Source organism: Anguilla rostrata, chromosome 10, assembly GCF_018555375.3.
Source record: "Anguilla rostrata isolate EN2019 chromosome 10, ASM1855537v3, whole genome shotgun sequence".
NCBI lineage: Eukaryota > Metazoa > Chordata > Actinopteri > Anguilliformes > Anguillidae > Anguilla > Anguilla rostrata.
The window spans coordinates 25,514,832-25,534,332 of NC_057942.1; the positions used below are offsets into that span (position 1 = coordinate 25,514,832).

Consider the following 19,501-nt stretch of genomic DNA (forward strand, 5'->3'; position numbering starts at 1 on the left):
CCAAACTTTTGCACAGGGCTTTTTTCCTTTTTTTATTATTTTGAAACTGTAAAAAAATAAAAATAAAAAGTAATCTTGCTTTGAAAGAAAGAAGAAATTACATTACATTACATTACATTACATTACAGGCATTTGGCAAACGCTCTTATCCAGAGCGACGTACAACAAAGAAATGTGTCATGTTTAACTTTGTACCATTTAGAGATCAGGTTATCTTCTCTCATTTTGACCAGAGGTGCCCACATTTTTGCACCCCAGTGTAATACCAGAACACCTTGGTCAAAGGTTGATGATTGACTTAGTTGTGGTTGTTTCATCAGGCATGCAGCCATTTGTTTTGGATACTCAGGTGAAGAAAGGAGCTGAGTGGTGAGTTGGATCAGATGGCAGGGGAAGCTGTCTGTCAGACCAGTTATGTCCAAGCATGTCATGAGGGCTTGCTGTGAATGCCTGGTGGAATTCTCTCTCGGATTTCAACTCCCACCTACAAGAGAACTTCTCTCATATTCCAGAGGAGCTTGGAGACATGGAGTCTATATGGACCCTGGTCAAAACCTCTCTTTTGGCGAAGCTGCTGGGCTGTGGCTAAAAACTAGTCAGTGCATGTCCTGGCAGTAACCCAAGAACCCGTTGGTGGACTCCAGCAGTGAGGGAGGCTGTCAAGCTGAAGAAGGAAGCATTTTGGACCTAGCTAGTGTGGAGGACTCCTGATTCAGTAGACAGGTACCTGCAGGAAAAAAGATACAAGCTGCTGCAGTTGCAGAAACAAAAGCTGGGGCATGGGAGGAGAGGTGGAGAGGTCTAAGAGTAGGACTTTTAGTTGGTCCCAAAGTGGTTCTGGAAAACCATTTGACATCTCGGGAGGGGAAAGTGGGGCACTATCAAGGCTGTTCTTCGCAAAGATAGTGAAACTCTGACCTCAACTGGAGATATTATCGGCAGGTGGAAGGAACACTTTGAGGAACTCTCTCCCAGATATTTCAGGGGGCATGGGAATGTGCTTATCCAGTCTACATGTGGTTTATATGTGTTTTGTGGATTTGGAGAAGGCATATGATCGTATTCCATAGAGTATCTTGTGGGAGGTGCTGCAGGAGAATGGGATGCTGGGGTTGCTACTGTGAACCATTTGGTCCCTGTACATTTGGAGCGAGAGCTGAGTTTGCATTATAGACATGAAGTCTAACTCGTTCAGTGTGGGTGTCAGACTCCACTAAGGGTGCGCCTCATCTCCTTTCCTGTTCCTCGTATTCATGGAAAAAATCTCAAGGTGCAGCCGAGGTCTGGAGTGTGTCTGGTTTCTGGACATAGAGGTGGCCTCATTGTACTGTGACCTTCAATGTGCACTAGAATGGTGTCCAGCTGAGTGTGATGCGGTTGGGATGAGGATCAACACTTCCAAGCCTGTGGCTATGGTCCTCTCCCGGAAAAAGTTAGTTTGTCCCATTCAGCGGGTTCAGAGAGGGGAGCAACTGCCAAAGGTGGAGGAGTTCAAATATCTTGGGGTCTTATTTACGAGTGAGGGTAAAAGGGATAGGGAGGTTGACCGCCATGTAGGTGCAGCGACCGAAGTAATGCAGGCATTGTATTGGACGGTGGTGGTGAAGAAGAAGCTGCACCAAAAGGAAAAGCCAGTTGATCTTCCTCAATACTCTTGTCTATGGTCACAAGCTATGTGTAATAATCAAAAGAGTGAGAGTGTGAATAAAAGGAAAAATCTTAAATGCGTTTCTCCACTGAGTGGTGGGGTTTACACTCCTTGATAGGGTGAGGAGCTCAGCCGTTTGGCAGGACCTCGCATTAGAGCCACTGCTTCTTTGAATTGAGTGGAGTCAGTTGAGGTGGTTTTGGTAAATGGACTGCATTTATATAGCGCTTTTATCCAAAGCGCTTTACAATTGATGCCTCTCATTCGCCAGAGCAGTTAGGGGTTAGGGGTTAGGTGTCTTGCTCAAGGACACTTCGACATGCCCAGGGCGGGGTTTGAACTGGCAACCCTCAGACTGCCAGACAATCGGTCTTACCTCCTGAGCTATGTCGCTCCGGTTTTGGCATCTGATAAGGCTGCCCCTGGGGTGCCTCCCCTTGGAGGTGTTCTGGGAACATCCGGCTGAGAGGAGACCCAGGAGGTAGACTTAAGTCATGCTGGAGAGATTATATCTCTCAATGGGCCTGGGTTCACCTTGGGATCCCCTGGTATGAGTTGGAGGAATTCACTGGGGATAGGGATGTCTGCTCTGCTTTAGCAAACTAAGTAGGCCGCAAACTAATTTCGAAAGCTGCAGAAATAATCTTGAAGAATACCAGACTGTCAGGTGATTGCAACATAAAAAAAGACATTAAAACCTGCTGGACCAGCTTAAAACCATGTTGGAGCAAAGGTGGAATTTCCACCAGGGTTAATTGATTTATTTGGCGGTTTTACCCCACAGACAACACACAAATCCATATTTAATGTAGGACTCACAGTATTGCTGTTTGAAGGCTGATTTCTTTCTTTTAGCTGATGGCTCATCTGTATAATCCTGTTCTGTATGTCTTCCTTCTTGGTATTAGCCCTTTTTCATGTCCTCCTCAGGCAAAGTATTTACCTAAGGACATCTGTATTTTAGCATGCTGGCTAATTTGACTTGTCAGCAACAAAATACGTAGTTGCACAAAAAGCTTTGATAATGCATGCACAAATTTTGACAGCTGACATAATTTTTGAGTCACGTCATAAGGCTTACATCTGCAGACTACTGAAAGTGACAGCCTAACATAGATCATAATGAAATGTGTGGATCTTCAAGGACATAAATAGTGGGAAAAAACTGTCTGTCTGTATTTTGAATTTTCCACACTCACACTGTGTATACACTTTTAATTGCACAGTTACAAAATGGATAATCCACAACGAGGTGTTGCAGTTATATGATATTATTGCACAACGATGAGGCAAATAGCCACCCAAGGCACGTGCATTGGTATCATTTAATTGCATAAGTTGTGGATTATCCCACTTATACTATATAAAAAAATCTAAAAAAGCGTACTCACTCATTTTTGTTGGATGTTTTTCATTCATAATTAGATTATTAAGCAGTACATATATAACCCATACATTGGCCCTCTCGTTCTCATCAAGTAGCAAGCCAGTGTTGTGCTAGGCGCTCTGTCACCCACTTGCATAACTTAGTATGAAATTTTATTTGATCTTGGTTCAAAATCATCTCACAGTATGTTTTCCTTAAGGTCGTAACAAAATAATAGCAAAACTTTATTCAATTGAGTGCCTAAGTGATGAGATACTTTGTGGAAACTAGAAAATTGAATAAATATGGCACATACAGTATATACACCAAACTATTTAGGTAGTTCAGTGTTGATGTAACTAGAATATTCAGGAGAGGCTCGATAGCTACACTGTAGCCAGCGTATGAATTCATGATGGTGATCAGGACTTTCTTCCTAGTTGTGTATTTATAGTAAGGCTGGGTGTTTGTCACGGAAGTCATGAGTCAAATATCAGTTTAACATAGAATACAGTGTGATTTGTGCAGGCCTAAGCATTGTTAACCGAATTATATCACGGGTCTTTAGAGGTGCATAGGGAATATATGTCTACTAATTCCAAAATGGTGAGGATAGATAGTTGAAACATGTCTGTCTTAACAATCCTTATACAGCACCAATTATTTAGGTGTAGTAAAAATTGCAGTAAGTAATCAGTCTCATAAAATTACAATTATCTAAAATATCAAATCATAAATTTGTGATTTCAATTGATAATTATAATGACCAATATTAATTGTCAAATATAATTAAATCAAAGATTTAATAGATAACCAGAGGGATGAAAGGATTTCTTGGTAAGACTGTTTGGTTTGGTTCTCATGTTCATGTAACATCAAAAACAGGTTTAATATAATTTATTAAACAGCCATGAAAATACAGAACATACATTGACTAACCTAATAGGCTAACTGGGAAAGCCAAAACGGAGAAACATAGGAGAGTTATGCATGCATGCGTGTGTCAGTGCAAGTACGTGTGCACTCATGCCCTTTGTCTCTGGACAAAATTTAATGTGTTGCTCATGAGCTATACATGTAACATTTGGTTGTTTAGCAAATACTGACTATATTGTGATTGTTAGTTTGTTAGAGTTGGAGTTGGAAAGTTAGCTGGAAGAAAAGAGACCGTGTGTGTTATTGCACTATGCAGCTATAGACAGCAAACCAATCCACATAATTACCCAACTAACAACTTATTCGAATGATCAGGAAGAAAGGGGACAAATAGAAACACACAGAATCACTTGCTCCTTGGATAAGCTGGTTTTGCTGACGAGGAATGTTCACACTGCCTTGGCAGCATGGAACGCAGGGCCCAGGAGGTGATATATTGTCCAGGTTCGCCCCTGGGTCACTGGTGTCTCTGGTCTTTGTCCAGGGATGGGTAACTTTGGCAAAAGTTGAAGAGATCACTGGTCGTCTTAGCACTCCAAATTCAAACAAGCTCCGCTTGTGGCGATGGCAAAAGGTAAGAGGTAAGAAACAATGGTTTTAAGTTTTATAGCCTGTTACGTGTTTTGGGTTACAGGATTGGTTCACTGTAACCAAATGTCAAGCTGGGACAGTGTTGTTGACATCACCTGCATTTCCTATAAATGTAGGGAAATGTAATTCTATTGTCCCTACAGGTGTAAAATACGATATGGTGTATACTATATGTTGGTGGAAGCAATGAGCTGAAATCAGCTCCCTTTCCCCCTCTCACTCACCCCCCTCTTGCCTCTCCCTCTCCTCCTCCCCCTCTTTTTGCTCTCCTTTTGCCACCTCTGGCAGCAGTAGGTCTGGAAGATTGTAGAAAATAGCTACATTAGCCATCTAGCTTACTAATCCATTGACTGAGGTCCCTTGATTGAAGTTTGAGACAAATACCCCATCCCCATCAACATGTTAAACACATTACACAATTTCACATGACACATTTATTATTCAAAATCAGGCCTACTCCTTATTTATAATCATACTGAATAATAATATTATTATTTTGAGATGTGCTATGAAAACAAAGCTGTTTTCACTGTCCTCAGAAATATTCCCTCAGATGAGTTTTCTGTTTCGACATTGCAAAATAAAGTTTAGTTTTGCAAAACAACAACCTTTTTTGGTATTAAAATTTCAATAACGTTTTTTCATGAGTGACCTGGTTTTGGTTTATATAAGTCTAACAGAATGACTTCAAATGTAGGACAGTTTACTGTTTGACTTAAATACAGGCCATTTGTGGCATTTTCTTCACACCCCACTACCAGTCAATAGCCAGGTGTTGGGCTAATAGAGTGTCACGGCCAGTCAGTGCCTGACCTCACTAACGCTCTTCTTGCTAAATGGAAGAAAATGCCTGCAGCAATGCTCCAACATTTAGTATAAGCTAGACCTAGAAACTAATAAATTCCTGGACATTAATTTTTAAATTTATTTTGGTGGGGTAAATTCATTGTAGGTTTTGATCTTTATTGATCATAAGAAAAATTGGACCATGTGAAGAAAATTGCTGCTGTGCACAACCAGATTTCAGACATGAATCTCTACACTAGAGATAACAATAGATAATCCCGGGTTGATTATTATGGTATTTTTATCCAATATCTCTCTGCAAGAAGTCAAACAACTGCTAATACTACAGTTATAACATGATAAAATCACTCCCTGATCTCTATACAATCAATCTGCTCTTTGCATACCAGCTAGGAGAAGTCATTATTCATTATGCATGATTTCCCATTGAACTGAACACGCTTTCATGAGCACATTAGAAAACGACTATTTCTATGCACGCAAATAGAATGTCAAACGTGAAAAGTGTGGTTTTTCTAAACAAGCAACTTCAATCAATCAAATTTTATTAATATAGTGTATTTCACAGCAATTGTCACAATACGCTCACTGAAAACCCTGGCCTAAACCCCCAGAGGAGCAAGCCTAAAGCAACAGTGGCAAGGAAAATCTCTCTGTAGCAGATGGGAAGAAACCTCGGAAGGAATCAGGCTCAAGGGGGAAACCCATCCTCCTCTGCTCGGCTCATGGTGTAGATTGGTGACCAACATGGTCAGTCAGTTTACATATGTTCACATTGCGGCTCAGATTATGTGGCTGAGTGGCGGTGGTGGGGAGCAGCAGGTAGCAACGGAAGTGGGCAGGGTGGAGGCGATGAAGAAAGAGGGGCTGGACCGCAGTGGTGGGGGAGTCCAGATGACAGCACTCTCAAAATTTGGGGCAAAAGCCCCGCCGGCAGCGTGGGGAAGAAAGTAGAAATGGCGATTAGGGAATGTGCAATAGATTACAATTACAATTGGGGCCCTGCCAGGAATAGTCTATGGCTGCATAGCTACTAGGACAGGGATCGAGAGCCCATGCAGTCATGAGGGGGGAACAAATATACCCGCCTATCCAGAGCCAGCCCATGTAAAGTGGGGTCACAAATGATTGACAGGTGACAGTAAGGAAAGGATGCCACCCCACAATGCTCTATGGCTACAGGCTTCTCCCACCCTGTCTCCAGACTATAATTGATTATGAGCCTGAGCATAAAGATGCGTTTTTAATCTAGATTTAAATATTGAGACTGTGTCTGACTCCCTTATAAATTTTGGAAACGTGTTCCACAGTAGTGGGGCTCTGTAGGAGAAGGCTCAACCACCTTTTAGGCTTCTAGAAATTCTTTGGACTACTAAGTAGCCTGCGTCTTGAGAACAAAGTGACCTCATGGGCTTATAAGGTAGGCGCAGGTTAGTTATGTACACTGGTGTACGTCTGTGCAGAGCTTTAAAAGTCAGAAGCAAAACCTTGAAATATATCCTATGCTTAAGGGGTAGCCAGTGAAGCAATGATAGCACCGGGGTAATGTGCTCACGCTTCTTAGTCCTAGTCAAGATACGAGCAGACTCTTTAACAAGTTATTACGACAGCTGGAAAGCAGGGCATTACAGTAATCTAGCCTAGATGTAACAAAAGCGTGGATCAATTTCTCTGCGTCCCCACTGACAGGAAGTGCCTGATTTTAGCTGTTTTGCGTAACTGAAAGAAAGCAGTTCTGGATATGTTTTCTATATGCGTGTCAAAGATTAAATCAGGATCAATGGTAACACCAAGGTCTTTAATAACCATATTTTGTTCAGCCAAACAACCATCACAATGCAGGCCTCTAACCATGAAAGCGGCAGTGCTTCGTCAAGTTTCATCAAAATATATATCTGTGTATTATTGTCCACATAGCAGTGGAACTCTACACCATGTGCCCGTATAATATTGCCAAGTGGTAGCATATATAGTGAGAAAAGTACTGGTCCTAGCACTGATTCTTGTGGAATACCACAGTTCATCATTGAGTAGCTAGGACTCTTCTTCTGTTAGTTTAACAAACTGTTTACTGTCACATAAGTATGATGTGAACAATGTGAGTGCCTGTCCATGAAGTTCAACACAGGCCTGGAGTCTGTCCGGTAGAATTTCATGATCTATTGTATGAAAAGCTGCACTCAAGACATGCCTCAAGACATCCACCATCATCCCTGTCCCCAAAAAGGCCAAAGTCACATGCCTCAATGACTACAGACCTGTAGTGCTCACGCCAATCATCATGAAATGCTTTAAGAGGGCGATCAAAGAACACATCTGCTCCATCCTACCAGTCACAATGGACCCTCTTCAGTTTGCATACCGCACCAACAGGTCCACGGATGACACAATTGCCATTGCGATGCATAAGACACTGTCCCACCTGGAGGTAAAAGTGTGTGTGAGAATGCTGTTCATAGATTACAGCTCCGCTTTCAACACCATAGTGCCCACCATTCTCATCTCTAAGTTGGCGGCCTTAGGTGTGAACACCACTCTCTGCAGCTGGGTCCTAGACTTCTTAACGGGAAGACCTCAGGCGGTAAAGGTGGGCAACAACATCTCATTCTACCTGACCCTCAACACAGGTGCCCCCCAGGGGTGTGTGCTCACCCCACTCCTATATTCCATCGTTATCAGCGACTGCACAGGCAGGCACAGCGCTAATGCCATCATCAAGTTCGCCAATGACATGACAGTTATTGGTCTGATAACCGACAACAACACCACGGACTACATGGACGAGATGATGGTACTCTCAACGTGGTGCCAGGGGAACAACCTGGAGCTTAACGTGGAGAAAACCAAGGAGCTGATCCTGGACCTCAGGAAGAAGGCTGAGCATGTACCCATCACCATCAATGGGGCAGCTGTGGAGCGGGTTTGTAGCTTCAGGTTCCTTGGAGTCCAAATCTCGGAGGACACAAAGTGGTCTCGGCATATGGACACGCTGGTGAAGAAATCCCAGCAGCGCCTTTACAATCTAAGAAGGCTGAAGAAGTCTGGCATGTCCTCACCAGTCCTGAGGAACTTTTACAGCTGCACCATTGAAAGCGTCATGACCAGCTGCATCACCACCTGGTATGGCAACTGCACTGAACAGGATCAGCGGCAGCTTCAGAGGGTGGTGCGGTCGGCCCAACGGCTTACAGGTGGCATGCTGCTTAACTTGGAGGACATATACACCAAGAGATGTATATCCAAGGCTAATAAGATCATTGCTGATCCCAGCCACCCGAGCCATGGTCTCTTCAGTAGGAAGCAGTCCAAGAGGAAGCCTGGCTATATCAGTATCAGGGCTAAGACTAACTGCCTCAGGAACAGTTTCTACCCCCAGGCCATTCGGACGCTGAGCTGAGACTCCCAACACCTGCTCAGCTCCACCAACACCTGACCCTGTCCCCTTAGACCCTTATAGGGGAGACAGCTCAGGAGGTAAGAGCGGTTGTCTGGCAGTCGGGGGGTTGTCGGTATCAATTGTAAGGCGGTTTGGATAAAAGCGCTATATAAATGCATTCCATTTACATTTAGACCCCCCTGTTTCCATCCATTCACACCCCCTGCCTCCTTCCAGCCTCCCCCCATTTCCTCCCCCTCAGTTACACTGCACTTAACTGCACATACACAGACTTTATGAGACTCTTTTAATCCTATTTATTGTGAACGCGCTTACATAAATATGTGTATATTGGGTGTGTATATGTATGTATATGCATATGTGTATGTGCATGTATGTATGTATATATATATATATATATATATGTATGTGTGTGTATGTAATATATGTACTATATTCTTTTTTATATTTTATTCTATGATTTTATTGCTATTGTTATTACTATTATTACAACTATTATAATCATCATTCAATTGATTGATTGTTTATTGCATTGGGATGAGAGAGTAACAAACAGGAACAAAGAATTTCACTGCCATGCTAATGTGTATGTGATCAATAAACTTGACTTGACTCCGGTTGAGAGTACAAGAACCAACACAGAGTTACGGTCTGCTGACAATAGTAAATCATGAGTAACTTTGATAAGTGCGGTTTCAGTGCTGTGGTAGGGTCTAAACCCTGATTGGAATATTTCAAGAATACCGTTAGAGCCAAGGTATGCACTAATTTGCTTAGTAACTGTTTTCTCTAATAATTTTGAAAAAGTCTATAGTTTTCCATTTTGTTAGGTTCTAGATTTGGTTTCTCAGGTAATTGCTTAATAATTTCCACTTGTAGTGATTCAGGTACATATCCTGTTACTAGGGATGTCTTAATGATTTTTAGCATGTGCTGGCCTCATACAGGAAGGAGTTCTTTAACCAAATTTGTAGGAATCGGATCGAGCAGGTATTCAGTTTTGAGGACAAGTAGTGTAGATAGCTCATCCATGCTAATGCATGTAAAACAGTTTAGTGCTGCTGTCTATATATCTTCCCGTTGTAACCAAGCACTGGGCTATTTATTTATACTAGCAGGAGTAATGTATGATGGAGGAGTTTGGAGATCAGGGGCCGTATGTATCAAACATCTTAATAATTACACTTAAGAATCTCATAAGATCTTACTTTGGAGTGAAAGCATTCTTTGCTTAAAGTGGTCGGTAAAACATAGTTATCAAGCAGCTCACACTTTCTCATAGGTAAGTCTTGAGACATTCTCAAGAGTAACGCAAAGTGTGTTTCTGCGACAATCACAGGTGCTGCAAACAAAAGGATTAAGATGATGTCATCAATTGCCAAAATTGCTAAGAGACAAGAACCAATCAGCTTTTGGGAAATCTGTGTTCTATTGATGGGTCAACAGAAGTTTTCAATAAAGTTAAACACACCCTCGTTATGAAAGCTCCCTTGTTGTCTAATGTTAGTCTAAGCAAAATGGATGTGAAAAGAAAGCCGAATTGGACTGTGGAAGAAACGGTGATGTTGGTAGAGGAGGTGGAGGCAAAGAAGGAAATAATTAAGGGAAAATTTAGCCCCACACTTACAAGTCGACACAAAAAAGCAGTTTGGAAGCAGATCGCAGACAGCATTAATGCGAGCTTCTCCTCCACCATTCGGAGGAATGCAAAAAGAAATGGCACAATGTTTTGTCCAAAGCGCGTCAGGAAATCTCGGCTTTCAAGAAGGCAACATCTGGCACTGGTTCGTAGTCTACGTTATTTATGTATCTATTTGTTTATTTATTTATCTACTTTATATCTACTTACTTATGAGACACGTTTGTTACATATTGCTGATGAACATTAATGTAGTTATATTTTTTTATTCAGGTGGAGGTCCTGTCCCCTAAACCTTTAAGTGCAGTGGCAGAAGTATTTCTCCGCATCCTCTGAGAAAATAATGCCACAATCAGTGGAGTGGGCGACTGTCAGGATGCTGCACTACTCAAACTGCAGACCGTAGTAAGGTTGGCATGCTATTATAAAAGAACTGTAGCTCAATACTCAATACTTATTTTATTGATACAAATGTATATTCACAAGAATCAACTAACTTAACAAAATGAATTCTGTTTTTCAGTAATGCAGATGAAAACACCATTTCGTCCCCTCATGAGCTGCCTGTAGAGGAACTCCCAGCTGCAACAGCACTGCTTCGAGGCCCATCTGGCATTCCCTCTCCAGCAGCAGGCCCAGAGCCCCTGCTCCCTGAGCCCCCACTGGCCACTGCCACTCCACGGCTCAACCCGGACGAGGTGGAGGACATGGATGCACTGCAGAGAGAAGAGTTGCGGATGAGCATAAAAGTTTTAAGGCTGAAGGAGCATTATTATGAACTAAAAATAAAAAAGATTAAATCTTGCCTATTGCTGTCTTTTTTTTAAAATCCACTCAGCACTTATAATCAATAGATTGGGGGCGGGAGTGCGACAGGAGCAAAATAAAAATGTATTTCTTACCCAAAATGAAAGTTGGCAAAGTGCTGCCTAAACACAGTGGCATCAGAGGCAAATGGGATGCTAGGAGGGTGGTCGTCATCATCATCATCATTATTATGATCTCCCTCATCAGGGGGGAGAGGAATGTTGCGTATGTTATGCAAGACTGCACATGCCATTATAATATTGCTGGCCTTCTGTGGTGTTTGGCGGATTTCCCCATGAAGGACATGGAACCGGCGTTTCCATTGGCCGATGCCCCTCTCCACAACGCTTCGGGTGCATTGGTGAGCCCTAAAAAGTCCAATTATGTTTAGATGACCGTCAAAAATAACTCTATAATGGTGAGATGATTCATTATTATAATTCACAGGCTTAGTTAATTTGTACCTGTTGTAATTTTCTTGGGCCCCTGGTTGTGGTCTTGGGAATGGTGTGAGAAGCCAGCGTCGTTTTGGGTAGCCTTTATCTCCAAGGAGATGGCACCCAGGTGGAACAATGTTCCTGTCAAATAGCTGTTGCAATCCACTTTCATTCAGGATGCATGCGTCATGGGTAGATCCTGGCCACTTGGACACAACATCTAAAATGTTGTAATCTGCGTCAAAGACTACCTGGGTGTTGATGCTGTGGTACCTCTTCCTGTTTACAAAAGTCTCTTAATCTACGCTGGGAGCAATTATACGGATGTGGGTGCCATCAATTACTCCAACCAACCCCGGGAAGCCCGCTAGACGCATGAATGCAGCTTGCTTCTGGCAGATTAACAGAGGAGAGGCTGGCAATTCTATAAACCTCCTCACTATATGAGGTGCTGCAAGGGCTGACACAGTTTTTGCCACTACCCTGCTGATGGTGGATTGTGATGGTCCCAAATCATCAGCATTGCATAACTGCATTTTTCCTGTGGCTAGGAAGCGCAGCGTTAAAATGCCTTGCATCTCTGCCATAATTACGCTACTTCTCAAAGTTGATGGTGATATTACATCCCGCACAAGATCGGTGACAAAGATAATTCCCTGATGACCTAAGCGATAACGTTTGATTAACTGTGCATCATCAAACATTTGTAAAACATTCTTCCTGTCTCGGAAGGTGCGTGCGCGTCTCCGTCCTCGCAGCTCAGCCATCTTGCCTACTCCTAGTCAAATTACGAGAGCCCCAGAGGTCTCTTAAATACCTGACAGGTTAAGAGTATTCTTAAGTCAAGAGAAATTTGATAAATCACTTTTATTCTTAAATCTGAGTGTAGGAGTAAAAGTCACCCATTCTTAGACTTAAGTTACACTTGAGACTAATTTTTTACTTTGAGCGACTTGATACATACTGCCCCAGGTCTCTAATAGCCTCAATTTTCTGATCGAAAAAGTTCATAAAATCATGGCTGCTATAATCGGAAGATTCTGATGATTGTTTTTTTGTTACTTTTTCCACAGTACTAAACAGAAATTTTGGGTTATATTTGTTTTGTTCAATTAGTTTTGAGAAAAAGGTATATCCACAGTAGCAGATGCAAGACCTTGTACTGAAGGAGACAATTTTTCCATATAAGACGCAATACTTCTAGTTTATTCGGACCACCATTTTCGCTCCAATTTTCTTGTGGACTGCTTCAAAGCCCGGGTGGTGTCACTGTACCAAGGAGTGTGATTTTTCTGACTAAAGTTTCTTCTTTTTAGAGGGGCAACTATATCAAGTGTGTTTCTGAGAGTAAGAGTTAACTGGTTAGTCTATTGGTCCAGTGATACTTCATCATCAGCCTTTTATTCAATGGGGAGGAATGCATATTCAGAAGCATATTTAAAAACTTTGGAATGACCTCAGGGTTTAATGATCAGCTGTAGTAGTGTTTAGGCTCTGATACAGGTGGGTTGGATGCCTTGATATTAAACGTAATGAGGAAATTCTCAGAGAGTACAGGGTTATGAGGTGCGATGGTAAGTTTCACCACACTGATACCATGGGACAGAACTAAATCTAAGGTATGGCTACAGTAGTGAGTAGGCTCACAAACATTCTGTACAAAACCAATAGAGTCAATAATAGAGGCAAAAGCAGTTCCTAGGGGATCACTGTGTTTATCCAACTTCTTGTTGATCTACCCATCATGACTTTTGCCCCTGCTTGGAAACTCCCGTATACCTATACAGTATATCATAGTTTTGTGTTCGTAGCGGAAGCTTAGCACACGCTTTATTGGAGCTTTGTTTGTGCAGTAATGATAAAGAGTACTATATTTTAAATCATTTCTGATTTGATTTTATATTTTGTATTTTTCCTCCTTGCGGGCTCTCACCCTGTGAGATCTGTATTTGTGTCTGCATGTGAGGCTGTTGGTGAAAGGCCCTGTTCAGACCAGGCATTAAAATGCGTCTTGGGTGATCCGATCACAAGTGGACTGCTCTAACTACAGGTGTGAATGCACCCAAGACGCATTGAGGAGGCATTGAGGTCCGATCACTCAGACCACATTCGAAGGTGGTCTGTGTCCCATATGGCCACATTCTTTTAGCAGTGTGTACACGAATGCGTCCTGGGCCACATTGAAGGACTGCCTAGTCAACTGATAAGTGAAAACGGAAGTACGTACTCATTCACGTGCCAACGGCGTCATATTAAAGTGCGAAACAACAAGAAGAAGCCACACTGAATAACGAAATAAACGAGACAAAGTTTTAAAAAATAATACCGTGTCATTCTACAGTCAATATCTGGGACTAAATATTGAATAAATGTACAACCTTACCATTGGATTTATCCATAGAGATGTCCCTTTTGAGTGGTCATATATTGTCTTGGACAATCCGTTTGTGAAATATACAGGCATTTGTGATGCCTGGGTACCTTCCAAAATAGCTGTGCGTTGTCGCCCTTTTTAGTACAATCTGGCTTGATTGACAATTCATTTATTCAGTAGGTGAGAGTATAAGCTTTCTAACGATGTATAACATGTCTAATTTTGCTTTTGGAATAACGTTTTATAGGTCAGCGTAACCGAAAATGTTCTTATCATTGCATTCACTCTGTGGTAGCAGTAAAAGATGCTGCACCTAAAGAAACGTTGCCAACGATTTTTCATAATTTCTTGGAAAATTATATTATTATTGAGGACTTCCGAGCATAGCTAAGCCATATGTTTGCTGATAGATCTATCGGACCTATTGTTTTCTGGAGCAAAACAGAAGCGAATAGAACTGTATCATTTTGGTTGGTTCTCAAATCGTTGGTTCTCAAACGGAAATGATGTACGTGTTTATTTGCATATTGAGCGGGGAAGTGAGATCCGATCACAAGTGGTCACTCGAGATGCATGTGGAGACGCATCCTGATGCCAGGTGTGAACTAACATCCATCTCGACTGAATCTAGACACAATCTGGATATATCTGGATACAAAGTACAGGTCTGAACAGGGCCAGAGACATGAGTTCACACTTCGCACTTCCCTGTGAAATTCCTTTGTAAGCTTTGATCACAAATAAAAGTTCTGGGACGCTGTGGCTCCTTTCATCCATATGCAAATTACGGAAGGCTACTGCTTACAAGCCTGGGTAGGCAAAACCAAGTGGTTTGATTGTTTCTAAGTGAATTTAGTTTTTTAAATGAATTTGTTTGATAAGTAACCATTATGATGTACATTTTTTGAGCCTCTCCAAAAGGACGGCATTTGACTAAAACACAGGGCTTAGTCAAAAAGAAAGAATGGTAAATAAAGAATATTTGTTTTGCAGGGTTCCAGAGGGTACCACCCTCAATGGAATTACAGTTGACGCCAAAAGTTTACATACACCTAGGCTAAAGACATTCAAACTGAATTTTTCACAACTCTACACATTCCATGTTACCATACATTTCCCATGTTAAGTCAATTAGGGTAACTACTTTATCTCCATAAGAGGTCATTTCAAAATAGTAGCTAAGAGACAGATTTATTTCAGATTTTATGTATAATATCAGATTTTCAGTGGGTCAAAAATGTACATACATGTTGTTAGTATTTGGTGGTATTGCCTTTTAATTTCTTAACTTGAATCAAACGCTTGGGGTAGCCTTCCACAAGCTTCTCACAATACTTTACTGGAATTTTTGCCCATTCCTCCTGACAGAACTGGTGTAAATCATTCAGGTTTGTGGGCCTCCTTGCTCGGACATGCTTTTTCAGTCAACAAATTTTCTATGGGATTCAGGTCAGGGCTTTGTTATGGCCACTCCAATACTTTCACTTTGTTGTCTTTGAGCCATTTTGTTACAACTTTGGAGGTATGCTTAGGATCATTGTCCTGCTGGAAGACCCAGTTGCGGCCAAGTTTTAACTTTATAGCTGATGTCTTGAGGTGTTGCTTCAGTATTTCTGGATAATCCTCCTTCCTCATGATGCCATCTATTTTCTGAAGTGCACCAGTCCCTTTTTCAGCAAAACACCCCCACAACATGATGCTGCCACCCCCATGCTTCACAGTTGGGATGGTGTTCTTCGGATTTAAAGTTTCACCCTTTTTCCTCCATACATAGCACTGATCATTATGGCCAAACAGTTCAATAATTTGGAAATTGCTCCTAATGAGGAACCATACTTGTGGAGGTCCACATTTTTTTCCTGAGGTCTTGGCTGAGTTGCTTGGATTTTCCCATGGTATCAAGGGCAAGAAGGCAGTGGCTCTAAAGATAGGCCCTTAAATACAGCCACAGGTGCCAATTAACTCCCAATTAATTCCTAATTATGACAACTGATCCAAAGCTTCTAAAAAGTCATTACATCAATTTCTGGGATCTTCCAGACTGTTTAAAGAGACAGTCAACTGGGTGTATGTAAACTTTTGACCCACTAGAATTCTGATACAGTGAATTAAAGTTGAAATAAATCGATTGTTTTAAAATTACCTCTGATGTGAACAAAGTAGATGCCGTAATTTGACTTGCCAAAAGAAATGTACGATAACATGAAATGTGCATGTGAGTTCTGAAAAACTGAGTTTGAATATCTTAAGCCTAGGTGTACGTAAACTTTTGGTCTCAACAGTTGCATCTGAAAGTGGAATATGGCTGGGAAAAATGATATACAAAATATTCTTATTTGGAGAGGTTTGATGCCATTTGGAGAGGTTTTCGGGAGATTTGGGCCCACTTTTGGCAAAACATGTCTCATTTCATTGCTTTGTTCAATCTCCTCCAAACATTTTCCTGGTTTTGTATACATCCTGGGATACAATTGTAAAAATAATTCTGGTTTTGTCCAGAATCAGAAGTAGATATATACATAACAAAATAAAAAAATTTTTTTGGATTTCTTTGTTGTTTTTTAGAATAAATATGTCCTGTATGTTTACGGACTGAGACTTTTATAGGATCAGGGTTTGATCATTTTGGTACAAATGTCTTCTTTGTATCAAGCTTTGAACCTTGAACAATTATATACAAAATTATATTGTATATAATTTTGGAGATAATGGGGTTTATTTGAGATGGGGTATTCTTACAAAGCCCTGGAATGAGTGGGGCATAAGGGGTTAAACACATTTAGAAACCAACCTCACTGGATTCACAAATTTTCACTAAATATTTCTCTAAATATTTTCACTAAACATTACTCATTAATTTTATTTTTTTTCCCATGGACAACATAATGTTGATTGGTCTCATCTGAAACGATGATGAGTCTGCATACAGACAGGAAGTTAAGCAGCTGATTTCCTAGTGAAGTCACTAAACGCTGGAGTTGAATGCACTCAAGACAGTGGAGATCACTGTGGATCTCAGAAAGAGCCAACCATCGCTGCCCCCCACCATTTGTAGCACTACAGTCACGGTTGTAGAAATCTTAGAATTTCTGGAAGAATCTCCCAGTACCTGAAGTGGTCAGCCAGTTCTACAATGCCATCATTGAGTGTGTCCTCATCACCTCCATAACCATCTGGTTCAGCTCAAAACATAAGAGACACAGGCATTGTATCATCTGGACTGCAGAAAAAATAACATCATAATAAAAAGGATGCCATAACGTATGTATTCTCACAAGTGCATATGATGTACATATTTAATAGTTAATATTAAGTGCAACACTTTGTGCTTACTTTCATTGTTTTTCACTTTGTCATGTCTTTGTCTTTAGTGTTACAAGGAGCAACCGATTGACCAAATAAAATTCCTTTTATACATAAAAACATAAAAAATCAGGCCAATAAAGTCTGATTCTGATATTCATTTTCATGTGAGTAATTTTATCATGCTTTGGCATTCCTGAACAAATTACATTATAAAGAGTACCATGGGGTGGGAATAGGCAGATGAATGCTAAGATTAATTCTTGAATCCAAGAATCAGGCTTTTTGTCTGTATAATTATCCCTGATTACACTTCATGATGAATTTTATTTCAGTGTTAAAATCACAAGCTTTGTCCTTTAAAGAGCATTGATTACAATACCAATTACATCAAGCTAGAAAACTAGCTCTTCTTTACACATGTTCCAGTTTAATCAATGCCAACTTCTGGTTTCATTTTACTGAATGAACACAGATACAGACAGTGGCATCTCTGCCCACTCTTAGAAATTAGGGGACTGTGGTGTGAAAAATCCGTGTGTGCATTTAAATTTTCTTTATAATAGGCCTATCATTTGGGAATAGTATGCTTTTTAGAAAAGCAGGTTTGATTTAACAGATTTTCCTCATTGTATGTTGACTTTCTGTAGTAATACAGTTTCCATAATAGTGTTTAAGTAAATTTACTGTTCTTTTTGCCGAAACAAATTATGTAAGTATATGACTGCATATGAACTTGTGTTAAGTCACTTTCTGTAGGGTGATCCAATGGGTGTGTACTTCCTGGATTGACTGGGACTTTGTTGCATCTTCCTCTCTGTGCTAGGTGCTACATCAGCTTTCTTTGAGATGTGATGAACAATTCGCAGAGCTAAAGGAGCATTTGAAGAGCCAGACACAGTATGTCCAGCTACAGGAGGACCACAGTGCTCTCCAGAAGGACCTCAGCTGCCTCAGGTCAGAGAACCTAGGTTGCACTGCGGAGTGTGAAAATGGTGAAAACCAGTGTCAACTCTTGAATTTAAACAGAGGACCTGGAAGTCTTACATTTGAAATGATCAATGGTCTCTACATCTTTTCCAATAAGTAAAAAATTATTATTATTAAAATAATACTAATTATTAAATTATTATACAATTTATTATTCTACTTATTATTATTATTATTATTATTATTATTATTACTACTACTACTGATTTTCTTATATAGGGCAGAATCAGATTGCATGTAATATAGATTATGTAATTATGAAACTGTGGTCACAAAAAATAACTAACAGCCCTAGACACATTTTAAAATGTGATTGCATTTTCTTTTCTGTGCATTTTTAGGAAGAATATGGTAAACATGGTAAAATTGTATTTGCACACCAAAAAGATGTATTTGCACACCAGGTTTTATTCAAGGTTTGTGAAGATGGACATTTAAAAACTTCACCAGTTGCAATACAATAGCAAATACATGGTTGGAAGACATTATCAAACTAAGAGAAACTGTTCTCTGTCACACCAAACAGGCTACAGAAATAACATGAGAGCAGGCACTGGGAATGGGGAGGGGGTGTTGTTCTTTATGAGTGTATTGCTCTCAGAATAAAAAATGTAGCATTTTTAAAATTGTATTTTTAACACTAGAGCAGTAATGAACAGGAATGAACTTACAGTGAGCTCTATAATATTTGAGGCAATGACATTTTTTTTGTACTCAATTTTAGATTTGTTATCAAACGATTCACATGTGGTGAAACCCTTAAACGCCATTTAAAACCCATGGCTCTTTGTAAGAACCCCCCCCCCCCCCCCATCGCCTTTATCTCCAAACTTTTATACATTTTGAAAAATTTATATTCTTTATTATGTAGTGATTAGATCTACTTCTAATACAGGACAAAGCCAGATTTATTTTTCAAGTCATACCCAAGGATGTATAAAGATTCAAAGCCCCCCCATCTGTGAAACATGGTGGTGGGGGTGTTATGGTTTGGGCATGTATTGCTGCCACAGGTACTTTCTCACTTGTGTTCACTGGTGATGTAACTGCTGATAGCAGCAGCAGAATTAATTCTTGTGTACAGAAGCATGTTATCTGCTCAAGTTCAAGCAAATGCCTCCAAACTCATTGAACTGTGCATCATCCTACAGCAAGACTAGAAAGCTAAAGTAGCAAAGGAGTTTTTCAAAAACAAAAACTGGAACA

The 19,501-nt window shown here is 40.6% G+C and overlaps 2 protein-coding genes across 3 annotated transcripts in view; one reads left to right on the forward strand and one right to left on the reverse strand.

Moving 5' to 3' along the window:
• cfap157 (cilia and flagella associated protein 157) overlaps positions 1–19,501 on the forward strand; it is a 158,298-nt gene that overhangs the window by 82,870 nt on the left and 55,927 nt on the right. For both annotated transcript variants that reach the window (XM_064297699.1, XM_064297698.1), the window contains exon 5: positions 18,132–18,262. In XM_064297699.1, the coding sequence (XP_064153769.1) occupies positions 18,132–18,262 (131 nt within the window). The remainder of the gene's footprint in view (positions 1–18,131; positions 18,263–19,501) is intronic.
• Positions 10,908–12,215, reverse strand: LOC135233687 (putative nuclease HARBI1). Its single transcript, XM_064297488.1, has 4 exons — positions 12,111–12,215; positions 11,656–11,921; positions 11,287–11,559; positions 10,908–11,100 (listed from the first exon to the last, which is right to left on the reverse strand). The coding sequence occupies exons 1-4, from the start codon at positions 12,213–12,215 to the stop codon at positions 10,938–10,940; spliced, it is 807 nt and encodes a 268-aa protein (XP_064153558.1). The 3' UTR covers positions 10,908–10,937.

Excerpts from the sequence above, each read along its gene's own strand:
- LOC135233687 (XM_064297488.1), bottom strand. The coding sequence starts at position 12,215 with ATGGCAGAGATGCAAGGCATTTTAACGCTGCGCTTCCTAGCCACAGGA. Across the intron at positions 11,560-11,655 it reads GCCCAAGAAAATTACAACAG|GGCTCACCAATGCACCCGAA; the intron begins GTACAAATTAAC and ends TGGACTTTTTAG. Across the intron at positions 11,101-11,286 it reads TTTGCCAACTTTCATTTTGG|TGCATCCATGTCCTCCACCT; the intron begins GTAAGAAATACA and ends TTCTCTCTGCAG.